The sequence below is a fragment of the Chamaea fasciata genome, unplaced genomic scaffold, assembly GCF_029207755.1.
Source record: "Chamaea fasciata isolate MVZ Bird 193981 ecotype frontalis unplaced genomic scaffold, bChaFas1.0.hap1 SCAF_2, whole genome shotgun sequence".
NCBI lineage: Eukaryota > Metazoa > Chordata > Aves > Passeriformes > Sylviidae > Chamaea > Chamaea fasciata.
The window spans coordinates 60,059,521-60,079,257 of record NW_027094087.1 but is presented as its reverse complement, the minus strand read 5'-3'; the positions used below and the strand labels follow the sequence as shown (position 1 = coordinate 60,079,257).

Sequence of the window (19,737 nt, the reverse complement as noted above, 5' to 3'; positions counted from 1 at the left end):
CCAAACACTTCAGACACACATTTTCTTGAGAAATACACGGACTCCATGGGAACTTGTTGCCTAAACAGATCATAATTGCACATAACAAAGAAACAGTGTGACTCATCATTCATTAATGTTTTCTCCACAGCAGGTGGTACAAAAATTACAGGAGGAGACGTCAAGGTTTTGGTCAGACGAGCACATAAATTCAGTTATACAGATTGGCTGGCCTTCAGCATAAGACCCATGCTTCCTCCAAAAGAGGTCATGGTCTGCCCTTACTAAAATAGTGGTCTCCAATTTTATCAAGGTGTAGAAAATGGAAAGATAGAAACTTCCACAGTTACTGAAGGGTTTGATTTGCAGCCTTGGGAGAAGCTCGAACTAATGTAAAAATAAAAGTACAGAAACATTAAGCAGAAAAACTATAAACTTATCTTTCTATAGTTGTAAATAGAGAATACACCTTAAGTAAGTAAGAAACTGTATTAGGTAAGATAGTGAAGAGTTTTATAGTGTCGTAATGTAATTTTATAGAGTAGGCTAAGAGTTTAGATGTTATAATACAAGTATCTGTGTGTATGTGTAGTAGTAGCCCATTGGATAAAAGTATACAAAGTACAGCAAAATTAAGCAAAGGTGATAGGTCAAAAATACAAAATAAACCCTGTGGCAACTTTCTATTGGATTAGAATGTTATATTTTGCCTTGTAACAAATAAACTTGTGACTACTTTGAGCTATGGCCAGCTTCTTGCTCTTCTAAAATCTCACCGCCTTTGAGGCTGATGTTTATCTGAGTAATGAATTGTTTTTAGCCCGATAGTCATCCCATTCCTTCATTAAGGCATTGATAATAATATATAGCTACTGCTATCTGTAGCCACCAATGAAAAGAGAAAATAAATAATCTAATTGCAGACTGGTTTTACTGGCCTACTAGAAAGCAACAGCATCTCACCTACACCTCAAGCAAACAGTGTTAAAGACCTTCTTAAAGACCTGCCTCAAAAGAATCACATTATTACAAAACAGGGAAGTTGAAAAAATGATGCTGATATGGATGACAAATTCAAAGCACTTTAAATCTGAGGTTCTTTCTATAAATACTGTACATTCTGCCCATTAGTATCTGCATTTCAAGATGCTAAGCACTTTTCAGATGACAAACTCTATCTGGAAAAAAGTGTTACCATATCATCATTTAAAGTTATTCTTCCACCTGTCTTGTCCTTGTTCCAGTATGCACAACTGGAATTTGCAACACATTAATGATGCAACATTCACCTTCTACAGCTATTTAACCATAGTGTCACAGCTTCTTTCACATCTTCCAGAGTACAGCTTCTCACATTAGGTTTGGAGGAACTCACACACCAACATCAGTATCTTAACTTCTCTATCAATATTCACCTGATACTCCCAACCATTGCCTGGCTTCTTGCAAAGTGCTGTGAAAAAGCTAAAGTGACAGAGGCAATGAAAGCCAGGTTCCTCACAGGGTACAGAGACTGAATGAAATACAGGAATAAACTGTTTTCAAATACAATTATTCTACATAGGAATTGTTCAGATCTTCATTATTTTGGAAAAAATTGCCCAATTCCACATACATAGTGCATAAAGGTTCTTGGCTAATATGGATGGCAAGTTTTCACATTTCATAACTCTTGCAATTTTCTATTTCTTTCTAAAGATGTTATAGGCATCAGTTTCTTCTTTTAAACTCAGACCATTTTCAGTGGCTTATGTGCAGCTGCAAGAATTTATTTTCTTTTTGAAAATTAGTGATCAAAGTTAAAGCGACTAAGCAAAATTGAGCAGCACAACTGGATCCTATTGTCATTTCTGCAGAGAACACTGAAACTGAGTTGTAGCTTCTACTTGTGATGAAAGTCAGTACAACATGTCTCATCTTTGCCATGTACAAAGGTAATTCAAATTCTGATAAACATTTTAATGCAATAAATTGGAATAAAACCCACACTTAGTACCTGGCCATCAAAAGTATCTGTTATTGGGAGCATTTGATCACAGGACTGATATGGCAAGAGCAGTGAAATGTCAGAGTAGATCACCTGTCCTATCCCATGAATTACACTGGATTAAAATATTTTTAATTAGCAGACTGGGGAAAAAAATTAAAAATATAAATTTTGAAGAAAGCTATTTTGCATTCAAATAGCACAAAGAACATGGATTTTGTATATGCTATTCTAGTCCCCCAGTGAAAAAAACCCCATGGTTTCCTTCGTGGTCTATCAAAATGATAAGCATTCCTTCTTTATTCTACTTTTCACTTTTATTATTATTGTAAACAAGTTCCTTTGCTAACTAGCTACAGAAAAATATTCAGCAGAAATACAGTTAGATTGAGACTTAAATCTGTGCACAGTCAATTTAGAATATAGCTGTTTTAGCAGAGGCACAGCCATTCATCAAATGGCTAATAAAATATGCCGGGGATTATTTTGACTATAAAACAAATATAAAATATTATTTATTTACTTTAACCTTTGCAGTTTAAACACATGGTATAAATGCAAAGCATTCAAGATCCCATGACAAACTAAACTGTCTGAAAATTACATTATATCTTCTGCATAAAACTTAGCTATGCGCTCATTTTATTACAGAAATAGTCAATTGCATGAAAAATTGCAAGGCACTCTGAAATGACTATAAACATTTTCCACAGAAGCAGCTGCCAATATTTTTTAGACAATCTATAGGTCTCTGTTGGCCTTATACACCTAATAATTTGCCTCCCCACAGTTCCTGTTTATTTCAATACATGTAAGATTTTTTCAATATATACTAGATTTTGGGTTCACTCATAACATCATAATTTCCAGGATATAGTTATGTCCATCAACAGCCCATGTGCTTGCATGGAAACTGACTTTTTACAGCCTCTCAATCTTGTGGGGAAATTAAGTATTGATATAATTTCTATCCCTTTACATTATTTTGAATTATTCTCAGAAAAAAATTGCAATTTAAACCCAGAACAGCCCAACATAAACAAGTGATATGAAGTAAATATTGAAAATAAAAGTAATTATGAATCTTTACTATTTTTTTTTAAGGATAACACCACAAAGCTTTTCATATTCACAGTATGCTATGAGAAGGTCAGTGCCTACAAGTTTGGAGTACCTTCCATGGTTTAGCTGCTCTCCTACACTAAGTTGCTCAAAAATATGCCATAAAGAAAAAAAAAACAAAAAAAAACCCAAACAAAAAACCCCAACAACAAAAAATAAAAAACAAACCAAAACAACAAGAGAATACCCTGATAGTTGTATAGCAAGCAGAAGGATAAACTGAACTTAACTGTGCAATTGCTCGTTCTTCAGGCTTACATACCTTTCAAGAAAGTGACAGCATTTACTAGAGTTGGATCAAGTCATGTGATGAAAAGAAAGCTGAAATAGAATTGTTCTTCATGAAAACATTCATAGAGAATCACTACAAAAGATATATTCCTGTGTTTGCATAAAAGCACTGGAGACTTTTCTGTATGAAGCTCCTTCCAACCATAATGCTAAAAAGGGAGAGTACATCCTACACTACCAGATTATTTCAGCTACCAACGTTCATTAGCTACTTCAGCTGTTCGAGAGTTCTCTTGCAAATACCCCTTCAGCTATACCTCAAGCTAAATCTTCATGTATCTAAAGCCAAGTACATCTTAGGGATAAGATTAGTCTTTCCTGTGATATCAACATTTTGCATCTCAATGAAAATATGTACTGTTAATACTGCCTTGGAAAGCCATATTCCCAAAAAGTTTCATCTGCATAAGGCTCAAGAGATTGTGCAGCAAAAATTCCTGCAGTGTTTCTTGGAAGAGTGACCTTAACAAGTAATCCTCAAAATGCTTTGCACAGTTGCTGCCAAAGACTTGAAAAGAAAGTACCTGCTAGCAACAAAAAGAAAAGCTATATTAAAATATACATGTAAATATCTATCAGAAGACGTTAGACCAAAGAAGAATTTTAAATGAAAACATGACAATTTCAATCAGACTTTAATACAAAATTCTGAAAACCTGTAGGATAAAACCACAACATTTCCACTTTTTGTTTCAAAATGATTTTATCTCTCAAGAATATAAAGGAGGAAAAAAAATCCTAGTCAATGACAGTAATATCAGTTTGGCATAATATAACTTTTAGAATAATTTAAACAAGAAATTCTGATTTTTTTTTAATTTGGTAAAAATGTTATACACAAGTTCAAGGCAAGAAAACACCTCATTCGAATTGCACTCCTATTTTCAACATAGAAATTCTCAAAAGCTCTATCTATAATCCTAGCAAAGGAAAGCCATGAACTTACTGGCTCACAAGTCAAGAAGCACAGGTTGGCTCATGTCCATCTTGCAAAGGGCAAACTTTCTCTATGACAGGTTTGTCTTAGCAAGTCCAATACAGAGCCACAAAGCAAGCTAGTAAATAAATAGAGTGCATGACCAGGATCCACTGCTCCTTTTTCCCCTTTAACCACACAGATGTGGCCACACCAATTCAGGAGCTTGCTTGCTGTTGCTTTTGACAAACTAGAAGTTGACTTTCATATCAGTTTTGAAGACCTCTCTAGACACAGTAATTTCTTCTAAACACAAAACCTAAATAAATTAATGTTGTTCTTGTGCATGCAAACTTTACTACAGTATGACTAGCAAATTATTGTATTTTTGGTTTTGATGGACTGTGCAAATCAAGAATATAATTTATATATCTACCTAGTTTATCATCATGTTATTTCCAGATACAGGAATCAATAAGCATGAATATATGAATTCTTGCTTTTCAAAACAGGTTGGTGCAATAAGTTTTAACTATTCAAACAGCAGTTCTTCAGAGAACAGAGGCAAAGCTTTCAGCATATATTATTTCAACTGAAGCCCAAGCAGAAAATAAACAAAAAACATACAAAGATTTCATGACTTTTCAGGAAGACTCTGGAGCTGTATGCTTACTCTGGCTTTCTAGATCCACAGCCTCAGTGAAAAGACCAGGAAACGGTCTTTGCTGTTTCACAAAGAAAACCAACATTCTAAAGGGTATTTCATTTGCCTACAGCTGCACATACATGTCATAATCTCAGAATGCCACAGGCACTACAGAGAAACGTTGCTTTGCATTTGCAGAGTCTTAAAATTTCATAACTAGGCATTATTTTTTAAAGTTCAGACTAAATCATTGTGGTTTTCTTTATTTTATGATTTAGTTCACAGCAAGAATGAAAGCTCAAAAGAACATAAAAGTTATTTTAATTTCAGAAGTTGCTTTGGTACACTGAGTGTACAGCTTGTTCAATGCACATCCTATTTGCAAAGAAAAGTCAAAATTGCTTTTAGAACAATGATATAGCTGCATTTCTTAATGAAGCTGAATAGCAGCTGTCAGTGGTCTTAGCAATAATTCTGGAAGTAAAGCATCCAACATGCAATGTATAATAATCTAAAGTTTATTTTTTTGCGGGTACAATTTAGCAGAACTGACCAGGATATTTTATACTATTTGGAAAGTGGTTTCTAATGAAAATCTAACAAACTTCATAAAATTGACTGTGTATTAGTTGATAGTGAAGAACTTCAACATTGTACAGCTCATGTTTAAAACTTCCAAAATTCTTTAGAATTATTAGTAAGGTTCATTGTAATTATGAAGAAGCTGCCTAGTATCCATTAAGACAGTAAAACATTTGGTTCCTTACTATTCTGCAAAAATGTATGTGATTGGTAAGATTTGACTGCATTCAGGTAATAGTCCACATTCTGTACTGCAGACACATTCAATTACATCCTCAATATAAAACTTCTTATCATACAAATAAACAAGGTTCTATTCAAACAGTTTTGTATAAGCACTCAGAGAGAAATTCAGCAGAGTTAACTGTACAATTTATACCATCAATACATCTCTCAGGTATAATTCTATCTTTACAAAACTACCTCAAAACACATGTGCTATTTCAGCCTTAAATGATCAACATAAAGCTTAGAAGAGATTTGCATGTTACCTAGATTTTGAGTGCTTCTCAGCTAAAGAAATAGTGAAATTTCAATTATTTGTCATAATCACATAAGATTGAAAGATACAGACTAGAATGAAGAGTAGTTTGACATTCTTTCAAACATCAATGACAATTGAAAAAATTCTAGTAATATGAAGCAATAAAAGCATAGTTTAAAACTACAAGAAAGTTAGTACCTACTATCCAACAGCTCGCACGTGTGCATGTATACACATATTTATGCTTAAAATACCAACGTGCATCTTTCAGTATTTTTTGTTTAAATGATTTTTCTGTACCTTTTAGAAATGTTTCTATTTCTTTAATATAAATATTCCTATAAAGAAAATATTTACCTAAAATTATTTAGAAAATTACTATTGAAACTGATGATTTTTCTTTCTCCCCTTTAACCCTCTGGTCACAAATCATGAAAAACATAATAAGCAAATCTAATTTGTCCTTCAGCAATATTGGAACATAAACACAGAAAACATAGTCAAAAACCTATTCAGAAATTTACTGTACAATTAGCTGAATTTTTTTAACATATTTTGCTAATGCTAACCAAAAATTTAAATTAAATGCCCAACCCTGTCAGCTTTTAAGAAAATATGTATTAATTTTACTTTACTAGAAGCAATATTAGAAGTAAAATCAGTTCAAAATTAAGAAAAAATCATGAAACATTATTATGTTAACTAACAATGGAGGCTCAGTAAAAAGAATACAAGGCAAAGAATAGAATAGTGCACTGTGGTTTTATTGATGGCAGCAATGACAATTTGCCTCTTTCATAAGTAAAAAGTATTCAGCGTCATTTAACTAAGAACTTTAAAAAAGTCTTTTGTGGTGTCAGGTCCAAATTCCTTCTGCTCACATGAGCTTTCTTTGTTCCATCCTGCTGCTTGCAAAACCCCAGAATTTCTTCTAGAGGAAGTGTTCAGCAAGTTGGGAGCTGCCAGTGAATTCCCCCCGACTCCAAGAAGGTTTCTAAATGAAAAAAAACTAAAATACAACAGATCAGCACAAAAAATATTGGCACTCAAGAAACCATAAGTACCCCCCCATCCCTGGGCTCTTTGTGCAACATAGACTTCACTGTCACTTCATTTTCTTCCTCCAAAAGAGTCGATATCTGCTTTTCAGTACTTAAAAGTCTTTAAAAAAATCAGAAGGCTGCACTTCAATGAAATAAATATGATTGGTCTAATACAAAGAACAGTTTCTGGTAAAGATTTTTCTCTCACAAAACCACAATTTCTCCATTGTTAAGGACTTCAGTAAAGATTTTATAGCAAATGTGACAAGTTGTAGATTAGTGCTGTCATGGAGCAAAGGAAGACCCAAAAAGCATATAATGACCAAGCATTTATAGGTTCACACTTGTAGGTTCTTTCAGTCTCCTCCAGAACGTCTGACCCTTCAAAACACTCATTTCTGATTATTTGCTCCCCTTCTATTTCAGACGATTAAGACATTCTATGCAGAATATGTAACCTCAGGATGTATTTTCATTATTGTTAGATTCTAATTCCTGTATCTTGGCTCTCTAGGAGGAGTATCTCATTTTACAGACCTGTTAAACCTATTATTTGAATCATATCCACATAAAATTCCCACTGATAAAATGGTGACTTAGTGTTCTCCACCACACACTGCTGGATATTAATAAATGCTAATTCCTAGGTCAACTGCAACCACAGTGAGGTACTGACTATCCCATACTCCCCCTTTATCTCTCTGTCTTCTGATAAAAATCACCAGGTCAAGTCTTCTTGCAAGTCCACAGTGTTTGTTCCTCTCCATCTTTTTTAGAAGTCTCCTTTTCAAATACTGAAATACTGCAATAAGATCCCTTTAGAGACTCCTCTTCCCCAGACTGAACAGCTCCATTGATCCAAATTCCACTTTTAAAAAACAATTCGAAACCTCGTCCTACTTAAGACCCCTTGCAGTACAGACAAAGATTTTGAACTGATTATTTGGTAATACTAATTCCAGAGGTGCATGCCTAAATTCAACACCTGAATGAGTGTGCTGCACACTAATCCAGGAAGCAGTACAACCTCATTTCTGCATTGCTGCACCACACCATTACTAAGTCCTCCTTGTTAAGTGATAAAAGATTATACAGGTAGATCTAAAAGGGTTTGGGTGTGAGTTGATATTTCAAATGTATGGAGCTTCACCTTTGATACATCCCTATCATACCCAATAAGGATATGGCCAAAAAACTCCAGTTTTAGTATTAAGTTGCCATTGAGAAGAAGATACCTTGGAATTTTAAATGTTACAAACTACAACATTAAAATTCTATAGAATTTACCAATTTATAGCATAAAATAATTATCATCAATGGTTTTTCATCTCTTCAGGAAGAAGACATTAAGTTACTTAACATAATAGAGAGATACTCCCTTTCAGTAAGTAAAGGTGTCACTAATAAATAATTTGCTGAAGAGGTAAAGCATCCTGCAGTGAAAAGCTGTGGTAAAATTATGTCTCACTGGATCCCTTAAAGCTTCCCTGATAAATCTTGTTTTCATTTAACAGGTTATTAAAAATTTGAAAAAAGAACAGTATGAGAGCCATGGTCTCAAAAGATCTAAGAAATGAAAAGGAGGGAGAATCCGTATAAAAAACCACTTCTAGGATCCGACACTCAGTATTACTGAACTTTTACATGTCAGGACATTAAAGCTACATTGTTGTAGAAGTCCAGGTAAGCTGAAAACAATTTAGAAAATGACTGTGTTTGATTTTGTGCGTCCATTTAAAATCAGTGAAGAACTGATTATTACAACCACTTATTTTTGGGAACACCAAATAGAAATGAAAAGCTGTGAATGCTTATTTTCCATGCCAGGTAAGTTTTGAGACCAGATCTGCTGACCATTTAAATCAGGATCCCATTATAATCTTTCAAACAAAGCATAGAAACACCTGCAAGGAAAAATCACCTGTGCCTTAGAAAGGTTGTTCCTTTTCCACCAACAAGGAACTTGCTCTTGAGATACAGGAGTTAATACCACTCTCCCTGATGCCTCACAGCTGACCAAAGCTAAGAAGAGTTTTCCAGATTTATACTATAAAATTAGAGAAGTACAAAAAATATTACCTAAGATACAAAAAAATTTCCAGGATTTGACTGCTATGTACGCTTCACATCTCTCATTCAGCTGATCACTCTGACACTGCTCAGGACCAAATGTGCTGGTTAAAACTCTGCTCAGTGCATATTCCAGAATAATTCCTGCATGAACTCTCTCAGGACATGTTTACTAATAGTGATTGATATATGTATTTAAAATAGAAATTCGAATTATCTTGGCAAAAATATCACCTCTTTTACATTGCCAGTACTGCCATAAATGAAAAAAAAAATTTAACATATATTCTAAATAGTAGAATTATATGTTATTGCACATCAGAAATATCAAAAGGTATAGAGATCAGAAGCACGTGTTAAGCTGATAAAACATGGAGGACTGGAGTAATGAAAAGAACAAAAAAGAGATTGGCAAAAACAAACTGGTTAGTAAAAAAAAAAAAAAAAAGATTCAATATAAAGACACACTGTGGCTGTACATCAAATATTATGTGACTTACCAAAGCTTTCTTTAGTCAAGATAGACTTTGGACAGTCTTTTGTAAATTAAAGATTTAGAAGATCAACCAGTGAAATGAAAGCAGCAAAGCTTATGAGATTTCTTCAGTGAAATTACTGTAACTGTTTTATCTGGATGGCCTTTTAAACTTTATGAATGGATGTAGCAGGTGCCTTTTCTAAGGATAATATATAAACCCTTAATTTCTGGTAATTAATAAAGTATAGGAGCAAGTATATCCTCAAGATTCAGAGTATCATAAATATTCTTCGTCTTTGCATCTTCCTATTTAACGATGAACTCATTAATTTTATATTTCTCCTTCACATGCAAGCAAAACAACAGAAATTAAATTTATTCACATAAATGGCATCTAAAAAGTGGAATATGGGACCTCGGATAGATCTAGACAGTCCTGAGTTCAACAGGGATGGCAGTCGCTTGTTTCAAAAAGGCTGATTTAATGTATGTGAATCAGGAAATCTTGCTGCTGCTCTCAGGTGAAAAAGTATCAGGAAAAAGCTTGCTGAGATGACATGACCCTTGACATAAAGCAAAAGTCAGAAGCTATTTGTTGAAGTGTTTTTATTGCTTTCCCTCTTCCCACAGATAATACATTAAGTCCTCCTAAGCCACAGATTTCAGAGAAACAGAGATATCCAACTTCTATCATAAATACACCAATATCCCCAAGAAAAGTATAGAAAAATCCAGATTTGTTTATCTTGAAATCTAAACCAATACATAAAGCACCAGTAGCTTATATTTACCTTTCTTTCCTTATTAATCAGTTTCTAGCTCGGGGAGGTTGATAAAATTGTTGAGTGGGTCGTGTGGACCGCCGTGGCTGACCATCACCTCCTCTGCGGAATTCTAGAGTTTGCTCGTACGTTTCTTCTTCCTCCTCCTGCAGGTAAATAGCATTGTTTTAAATGAAAGAGGTGGAAAATGCCTTATACATGAGCTGGTATAGGCACACATACATACACACACAACATACAGACATATACATGGAAAGGTGAATCCATGCACACATAGCAACTGCTGCTTCTGTGCTGATGACCACTTAATAAAATAAGTGAGGTATGGGAGTGGGGTTTTCAAACCTAGGAAAGCTAACAAAATCAAGCTGGAAAATCTCAAAACTCAATCCCCAGGGCAACAGAAGTTATTAAATATTTGCAGGGAAGAAAAAAAATCATATGTATTAAACAAAAATCATTTTCCAAGAGGCATACAGGCAACAAACTGAAGAAGCAAGGTAACCTCAATAACCTGCCAGAGCAAGAGAAATATCAGCTTTCAGGAGTTCACAAATGTGTGTGGAATGAAATAAAATAGTTAGGAAATAGAATTACAAGGAACGGCATCTGGAAATATGCATGTTAAACACACACATCTGAAACCCCAGATAAAAATCTATGGTGCAGTAATAATGAAAAAAGTTTACAAGTAAAGTGAACAATTTAGAGATGTCTTTTCTGTGTGCAGCAATAATAAATATATGCTCTGAATAATGAGAGGGGAGGTAAACGTATTTGCAATATTCAGTCACTCCAAGGCATCTTCATACCAGAAAGATATTCACAAAGTATATAGAATTCAGAGGTGAAAAAAGAATAAATTTTAAAATAATCAAGATACTGGAGAATGACTTACAAAGACTAAAATAACCACATATTTATTTTGGTCAAGAAATATTGAATGGAAAAACATTCATCTAGTGAAATATTTGAAGGTGGTACACACTGAAGAGAGAGAAAAAATTTAAGTGTAAGAGTTTATATTAAAGAAAAAAATATAGGCTGAAAAAATAAAAAAAAAAGCTCCTGAGAATTGATTGCTAAATGCTGTCTCAGAAAAACAGGTTTGATTTAATTTCTTTAATATCTTTAGCAGACACCAGGTCTAGTGGGAACTTGCTGGAAGAAATCTGCTTTTGGGAAAACGTTCTGAATATGTAACTCTCAATCCCTTTTAGTCACAACATAGAAACATAAAGCAACACAAAGCAAGAGCATTGAATGATTCATTAGAAGTTCATCAACGATTCCAATATCCAGGAACTGTCAGAGTGCAACATGCACATAAGAGATTAAGCAAGTCAAAGCAGTAAAATATTTCACTTTAAGCAACAGAACAGAAGCAACAATTTTCACTTTCTGTTGTGAAAAGTGAGATCTTACACAAGAAACCTCTCTTTCTGAATTAGCATGAGTATCAATAAACATGCATTTTTAAAGCAACAGTTACAAACAACCACATTCCTCATGGTAAGGTCTCCTAATTACAGAGCACATCCGTGGTCACAGCTATATTTCCAGTCTAACCATTACTACAGAGAGCCTGGAACAACTGTGGAAGAAAACAGATTTTCAGCACTGAATACAGCATAATTGATTTTTATCTCTTAGTTTCACTGTAGCTGAAGGCCGAGAAACAGAGTTCTGCCACAAAACCTTTCTCAGTGTATTTCTTTTATCACCTGTAGTACTATAAATTCCCTCCTATAAAGAGGTTCAGAGACACTGATTAGTCAAAAAAAAATCAACTGAGCATTAGATATCTAACATGGAAGTCCACACAGTTTGCACTATTGCTCGCCCTAGTACAAACACACTACTTAGTATGAGATCATCTCCCACCACTGACAATGCAAACTGCACTAGCAGCAAATGTTAAAAAGTAAGCTAAATGCTTGAAGTGGTCTAAACACATTTAGCTCTTTCAGTGCACTCTTAGAAACATGAATAGCTGAAAATAGGACAGAAATAAAACAGTTCAGTGTATTGCATCTCACCTGTAATAGCCAACCACTTTCTGATGGTAAGCACATCAGAATAAATTTCTGCAACAGCAAATCTTCATCAAATCTCAAAGTTAGTGTTGTTGAGCCTTTAAACTCAGTAAAGCCAAATGAAAACCAGTATTTGTCTCACACACTTCTATTTTGGTGTAATTGTCCTTACACAATGAATGAAAAGCTTCACATGCATGCATTCCAAATTAATAAATTTTACTGTGATAGGCAAGAATGAAATGTGAAATCACATTCACTTTCTTGAGGCTCTGAATAATGTGGATGTGACCAATGCAGCAAATAGTAATATCAAATGAGTAACAGAACACCGCTCAAGTGTTCCCTCATTCCCTTCTATGCACAGCGGCTCCACACATAGTTACTTGACTGTCCTGTTGAATTCTGCCATATTCTTGTCATATGACACATTGTCATTTCTTGGGTCTTACCTATTCACATTAGATCCTAAATGGATCTAATGTTCCCCAAAATAACAATTTGCCAAGTCATATCTTTATTAAAAATTTCTCACTTTACAAGTAACTGATTTTTTTTTCTGTCATCATTTCTTAGTCATTGACCCTCAATTCACTATTGCTGATCTTTCATCATTTATTGACATTTTATTTCCACAGAATCACAGAACAGATGAAGGTTGGAAGGGACCACTGGGGGTCATCTGGTCCAGCCTCCTGCCCAGCCAGGGTCATCCCAGAGCACATGACACAGGATTGTGTCCAGACTGTTCTTGAATATCTCCAGTGAGGGAGAGTCCACATCCTCTCTGGACAACCTGTTCCAGCGTATGGTCACCTGCACAGTAAAGAAGTTCTTCCTCACATTCAAGTAGAACTTCCTATGCATCAGTTTCTGCCCAATGCCTCTTGTTCTATTGACTGAACCACCGAGAAGAGCCTGGCTGGCTCATCCTCTGGACACCCGCCCTACGTTGTTAAGATTTCACTCTCAATCTTGTTCAAGGAAAACAGGCACAGCTTATTTATCCTTATTTCTATATTAAGGAAATTTCTCACTAGCCCGTTTTATGGACTTCTGGCTCACCTTATTTTAAAATTTCTCCACCCTACACTAAAAACTGCCATTTTCTGGAACCACATGCACTCTTTGTAGGCAAAACTATGTGTATCTTATGTTCACTTCCTTGTTTCTTCTGTTCTTCAACCAAAAAACTTTATCCGTCTATACTTCTTCCACTATAACTGCAGTCAGTTAGGTCACACATCTTGCCATCAACTCAGCTTTTTCAATCTTTCTCACTGCTTGCTTTCAATTTATCAGTTGCTTGTGACTCATTCTAAATTATTCTTATCCATATAAAATCTAGACTGCATTTTATAAAGCAAAGGTGACCACAAATCTCTCTTAGAGCATCTTCATTCTCCTTCTATTAGCTGTAGAGGCTTTGTATTAGTACACTGCTCTGAAAATCTATGTATTTTATTATCTCCATAATTCGGATTATTTTTCATTATTTATCTAAAATTCCAGAATCCAGGACTCTGTTAGTAGTTACCTCAGACTCCGAACACTGAGATTAAATGATAGCACTAAGCACAAGTGCAAAAGACAGAAAAAACCTGTCAGATCCATAGGAAAAAGCAAGGAAAGGTTCACAATGCAAACAATGAAATGCACAAAGAAATTTTTGCACTAACAGATTAGAATGTAGAGAGAGAAGATGGAACATGCCAGCGTTCTTTAGGTATTTAAAAAAAACCCACAGGACTAAGAGGGAAGGATGAGTAATTTGAAAATTCATCTTCCATTCAAAGTTTTGCTGTAAAAATATGTTGCTACTTTTGATGATTTTTTTCCATCTCATAAGAAAAGTGAGAACTAAAGAAGAGTAAAATGGGAACATAGGCATATCCAGTGCTTATATTTTGGACCCATATACTCTGAAGAGCTTGTATCACCACCATATTTGACCTGCTGAGCTTACTGAATCAGCAAGTAACTTCAGTCCAGACAAGTGACCACCAGCCTGCTTTTACATAAAAAATTCAATGGATTTCATAGCTGCAGAATAGAGTTATAAATCCAGCATTTAAAATACTTCACCAACCAATTTACTCTTCAAATGAGCACCATTAGAGTAGTGGAAATCTATTCTTCATTAAAAGCTTTCTCTCTGAATTTCAACTGCAAGACTTCTTTCATTGCATTCAAAAGAACTGTTTAGAGATTTTTTTTCTGAAACAGTCATTTGAAGTGAATACTTACTGCATAACTCCTGAGAACGAATAGGTGGATTACAGTATAGAACCAGACAGAAGTTATGCATTGACACAAAAGCTTTGCTGAATGCTGTGCTCACATATATTTAGGAAGCAGTTGCAAGTCACAGCTGATCAGCCCCTGCACTTTTGCTACTTACAAAGTAGTTACCTCTGTCTACTAGTGCTTACGGACAGAAAATTCTGCTCCATTCCCTGGGCCCTTCTGCTGTAGCTTTTCAATTATAGCTCTCAGTGGGCTATTAAGGGATAAACACCCAAGCCTGCGCAGGGAGGCATGAAGAAGCAGCATGTAGAAGCAGTGTGAGGCCAGGGACCATGGAACAAAGAGGAGACAAAAGGCAAAGAAAGCAGAAGATATTATCCATTTAGATAGTGTCAAACCTCTGTTTCAGTTAAGCTGTAGTTTTAACTTCACCCACACACTGAATGCATGGGGAACATGCTCGTTCAGTACAAAGAGAGTGTTGGCTTCCCTGAAAGATGACTTTTTCTTTCATGTGCATTTCAAATTTCATTTCCTGATCCAGATTTAATGCCTCTTTGCACTGCCCACTCTGCAGGCAATAGCTGTCTCCCACTGTTAAAACACCAAGCGATCTCTTTTTTCCCTGGTTAAATTCCTTTCTCAGATTTTGCTTCTCTTGCCTAATCATCTAGTGTTGAGTTCCTTGAGTACCTGTTTTGGTTTTTGTATTTTCTACTTACCAGTGCTTGGATCAATCAAAAACAGACTGCAAGATTATCCAGATGAATCAAAAAGAGAAAGCAGAGAAAACTCAAACTATGGCTACATTGAGAAATTCACAAGTATTCTAGAAATAGCTAAATGTAATTATTTTTAAATTATTTTATATGTAATATATTATATATTGTATGTTTGCAAGGAAAAAATAATTTGCTAAAGTGTCTACAGTATTCTCTGAAACTTCTGCTTTATCTGAATACTTAAATGGATTCTTTGAACTCCATAATAACTAAGAATGATGCAGGTGAAGCAGGATTTGGGGGGGGGGGGGTGGGGTGGGGGGGAAATAGGTTTGTTATACAACTTTAGAGTGGCTTTAGGCCATAATTTCAAAAATTACTACCAAATGAGGTGTAAAAAATTTAAGCAAAAGAGGAAGTATGACTAATGTAGATTTTCCAATGATCTTAACCAAATAGTGACTTTTTTTCGAAGTGTCTATTACAGATTAATTCAACATATTTGCGGTTCATCAGTTTTCTTCACAAGATAGGCTTTTTGCCTAATATATCAGTTCCTTGCACAGAGTAATCTTCTCCCAGAGTAATCTCTGTAAGCCTGCTGATGCTCACTTTTTTTTTCCCCACAATGAACAGCACATCTGTATTAGACTGGGCCTATGGGCATTCGAATTCCTGTGTCAAATTATGACGAGAGGAGCAAGTGGGGTTTGAGGTTATACTGCTAGATCTCCATACAACTGACCCCTCACTGACATAAGATCATTAATATAAACTCTTAGCCCTATGAATGCCTTATCTTCTCTCTGTAAAGAACATGCAGGATAAGCAAGTGTAAAGGATCTACAGGGTATACAAGTTCTCCTACTTGAACCTCGTGACCCAATAAGCATCTCTCTGCATCCAAGACTTTGTAAGCATTAGGTAATTAATACAGATACATGAGTATAAACCCATATCTGCTTCATGTATAGTCCTCCACAGGTAACTCTGGTTTGACTTTTATGTCTAAACCATCAAGAGCTTTGCTGAAGTTTTTAGTCCTAGTTTCACCCCAGTAAAATAGTATATTAGGTAAAACAGTGGTGACAGAATTGGAAATGTCAGATGTATTATGGCAACTATTAGAAAATTTAATTGTCCTCAAAGGGATAAAATTTACTTGCTGGATGGTACTGTATGATTTACTAAAAAAACCCTGTGATTTTGAACTGCAGCTATCCAATTACTGTTTGTTGCCATTCTATATGGAGCCAGGATAATTCCTTCCCATTTACAAAATATTTTAACCTACTATAGTACTGGTATCTTTCTCCTTCACTTCTCTCAGATTCTGAGATTTTGATGTACTATACAAGTAAAACTCTACATTGTACTTTCAAGCTCTGTACGAAGCCTTTTATCCAAGAGAGAAAATCAGTATTTCCCTAATGTAGAAGCAGTCAATTTCTACAGCTACCGACAACATGTTTCAAAAAACATTTTTTAATGCCATTACAAATGCTGTAACAGCATTTAAAAAAAATACATAAACAGTAAAACATATACCCATTGTTTCCCTTCTTTACACTTAGCAAAAGGAAATGGTCCTTATGAGGATATGTCTTTTTCTCCACTTAACACAGATGGGCCACAAGAAAATATATTCCTAACTATGGTATGTAAAACTAATTGGCATGGAACTAACCCATAATAACTGTTGCTTTCCTATGTTCCAAATAATAACGTCAAGATGACCCTTCCCTGAGTAGTCCTTTCTTTAGCATCTGAAATAAATTAATGATAATAAATATTTTCTGTTGACTTTTATTAACCAAACGTCAGGAAATTTTACATTTTCTTGGCCAGTTTCTGTAAAATTCTATAAAGTACTCTCAGGACCAGCAATTTTTCAACTAATGCCTTATTACACATCAATTAAAGAGACTAGATTTATAATAAAATTATTTGGTAATCCTGAAAAATTTAATATACACTATTAATTTTAATTAGAATTCTCATTTTTCCTCTGCTGAAAATGTAGAGCCTGAGGTTCAAAACCAATTAATTTTTAAATGATTCTGCTAAAACCATACACATCCTGAGTTTCAAGTGAAGTAATAAACATTAGAAAGAAAGCAGCAGAAATTAGTAGATTTTTCAGAAAAAAAAATCAAGAAATAGAAAATAAATGGATGGGCAAGGAAAAGAATTACATACTTCATCTAAGACAACTAAAATCAACAGAACAGTTAACTTGGAATTAGACTTCATTGTTTCAGCTGTGGAAACAAAACACTCAATCGTTTTCTAAACAGACAATTTTTCAATTACATTTCAATAAAACCAGGATAATGTAAGCCTAGGGCATGATTATCCCACAGATACATTGTGGCTTATGGGTTCCCCTTAAGGGTATTGCACAGTTTATTCAAACTTGCAGTCATTCACTCTGGCACACATGCAAATAAACATGCAACTCTTACTGTGCAGTTTGTGTTGAAATAGACATACTTTCCTGCAAATTTGTTACTGTGTTCTCAATACAGGAAAAAGAAACAGATTTTTAAAAATTCTTTATAAGTACATATTTAAGCCATCCAGACCACATCCCTTTCACCAGTGAACAATATCAAACTATAAATATTTAAAGGTTTATTTTCAATTTCTAAAAGAAAAGCTGATACACTAGAGTGAGATATTCCATATAATTTAACAAAGAATCAACGGATATATCAGGTTATCTCCATTCATCCAGAAAAGCGCCACAAACTGGAAGTGTTTTTGTCAGGCTGGCAATACAGACAATCCTAAACTATAGCAAAAAAGAGTACTTGCATAGCCTTGGAAAAAAAAAAAAATCAGCAGTTTCTCTGCACAAAGTGCATTTGTGAGAAAACCCATACAAGTCCATAGAAGGGTGGGGGGGAGGGGGAAGTATTTGCTGTATTGGTGAACCTGTTTTGGCACATAAACAGAAAATCCTGCTCACATAAATTTCAAAAAGAAAACAGTGATGTCATGAGGAATTATCTAATGCTTTCCTGTTAGGACACAAAATCATTATCTAAATCTTAAAGGGAAATAAAAGAGTTTTGGTCACATTGTACATGAAAAAGGAGTCTGTATGCATGACCTCACCCATGACAGAATTTGTCATATTAATCCCCCAAGTCCCACACAGAGATGTATATTTAGTAAACCAACACATATGTGAATTTATTTGTGAATGACTGACCTCACACAAAAAAATTAGAAAGTAAAACATGGTAAATTTTATTTCCATAAATATACAGAAAAATTCTAAAGAAATATATATAAACCAATACCTAATTAAAAATCAAAACAAAACTGCATACAGGTAAGTGCAGGAACACAGCAATTTAAAAGAGTCTTGAAACAGAATCTGCCCGTGAGACAACACAGAACAGCCCCATAAAAAAGAGAGCATCTTAACTTGAAAGTACCTATACCTTGTATGCCTTGTATTTTAAAATAAAAGTTGCCAAATTGCATCTATATTTTAGCTAATAACCATGACTTTAAAAAATAGACCATGTCATCCTGCAAGTTCTACAACAGGTTCAAAAGATGATGATGGGAAAAATATGCTTAGAAACATTAGGAATTATACTGCTACAGGATAGAACAGTTGGTGGGTGGTCACAAACGCTGTTCCCCAGGGCTAAGTCCTGGAACCAGTTCTGCTTTATATATTTATCAATAATCTGGATGAGGGGATCAAGTGCACCCTCAGCCAGTCTGCAGATGACATCAAGTTGGGTGGGAGTGTTGATCTGCTGGAGGGCAGGAGGACTCTGCAAAGGAACTGGACAGGCTGAATCAATGAGCTGAGGCCAATTGTAAGATGTTCAACAAGGCCAAGTGCCAGGGCCTGCACTCGGGTCACAACAGCCCCACAGGCTGGGGGCAGAGTGGCTGGGAAGCTAACCAGTGGAAAAGGACCTGGGGTGCTGGTTGATAGTGGCTGGACATAATCCATCGTGTGCTCAGGTGGACAAGAGGGTCAATGGCATCCTGGCCTGTGTCAGCAATAGCGTGGCCAGGAGAACCAGGGCAATGATTGTCCCCCTGTACAGGGTACTGGTAAGGCTGTACCTTGAGTGCACTGTCCAGTTCTGGGTCCTGGATTCCAAGAAAGACATTGAGGTGCTGGAGGATGTCCAGAGAAGGGCAACAGGGCTGGTGAAAGGTCTGGAGCACAAGTCCTATGAGGAGCAGCTGAGGGAGCTGGGGTTGTGCTTAGCCTGGAAAAAACAAGGCTGATGGGAGACTTTATCTCTCCACAGCTACTTTGAAGGAGGTTCTAGCAAGGTGGGGGTCAGGCTCCTCTGCCAAGAAATTAGTACAAC

At 35.4% G+C, this 19,737-nt stretch overlaps 1 protein-coding gene across 2 annotated transcripts in view; it reads right to left on the bottom strand.

The window, feature by feature from the left end:
- Positions 1 to 6,752: 6,752 nt before the first annotated feature.
- The window catches only part of TDRD3 (tudor domain containing 3), a 95,373-nt gene continuing 82,388 nt past the window's right edge, over positions 6,753 to 19,737 (bottom strand). Inside the window, exons 13-14 of one of the 2 annotated variants that reach the window (XM_066176254.1) lie at positions 10,390 to 10,526; positions 6,753 to 7,001 (exon numbers count right to left, since the gene is read on the bottom strand). In XM_066176254.1, the coding sequence (XP_066032351.1) occupies positions 10,407 to 10,526 (120 nt within the window). In that variant the 3' untranslated portion in view covers positions 6,753 to 7,001; positions 10,390 to 10,406. Of the gene's footprint in view, positions 7,017 to 10,389; positions 10,527 to 19,737 lie in introns of both variants that reach the window. The other variant, XM_066176253.1, reaches the window with a different exon arrangement.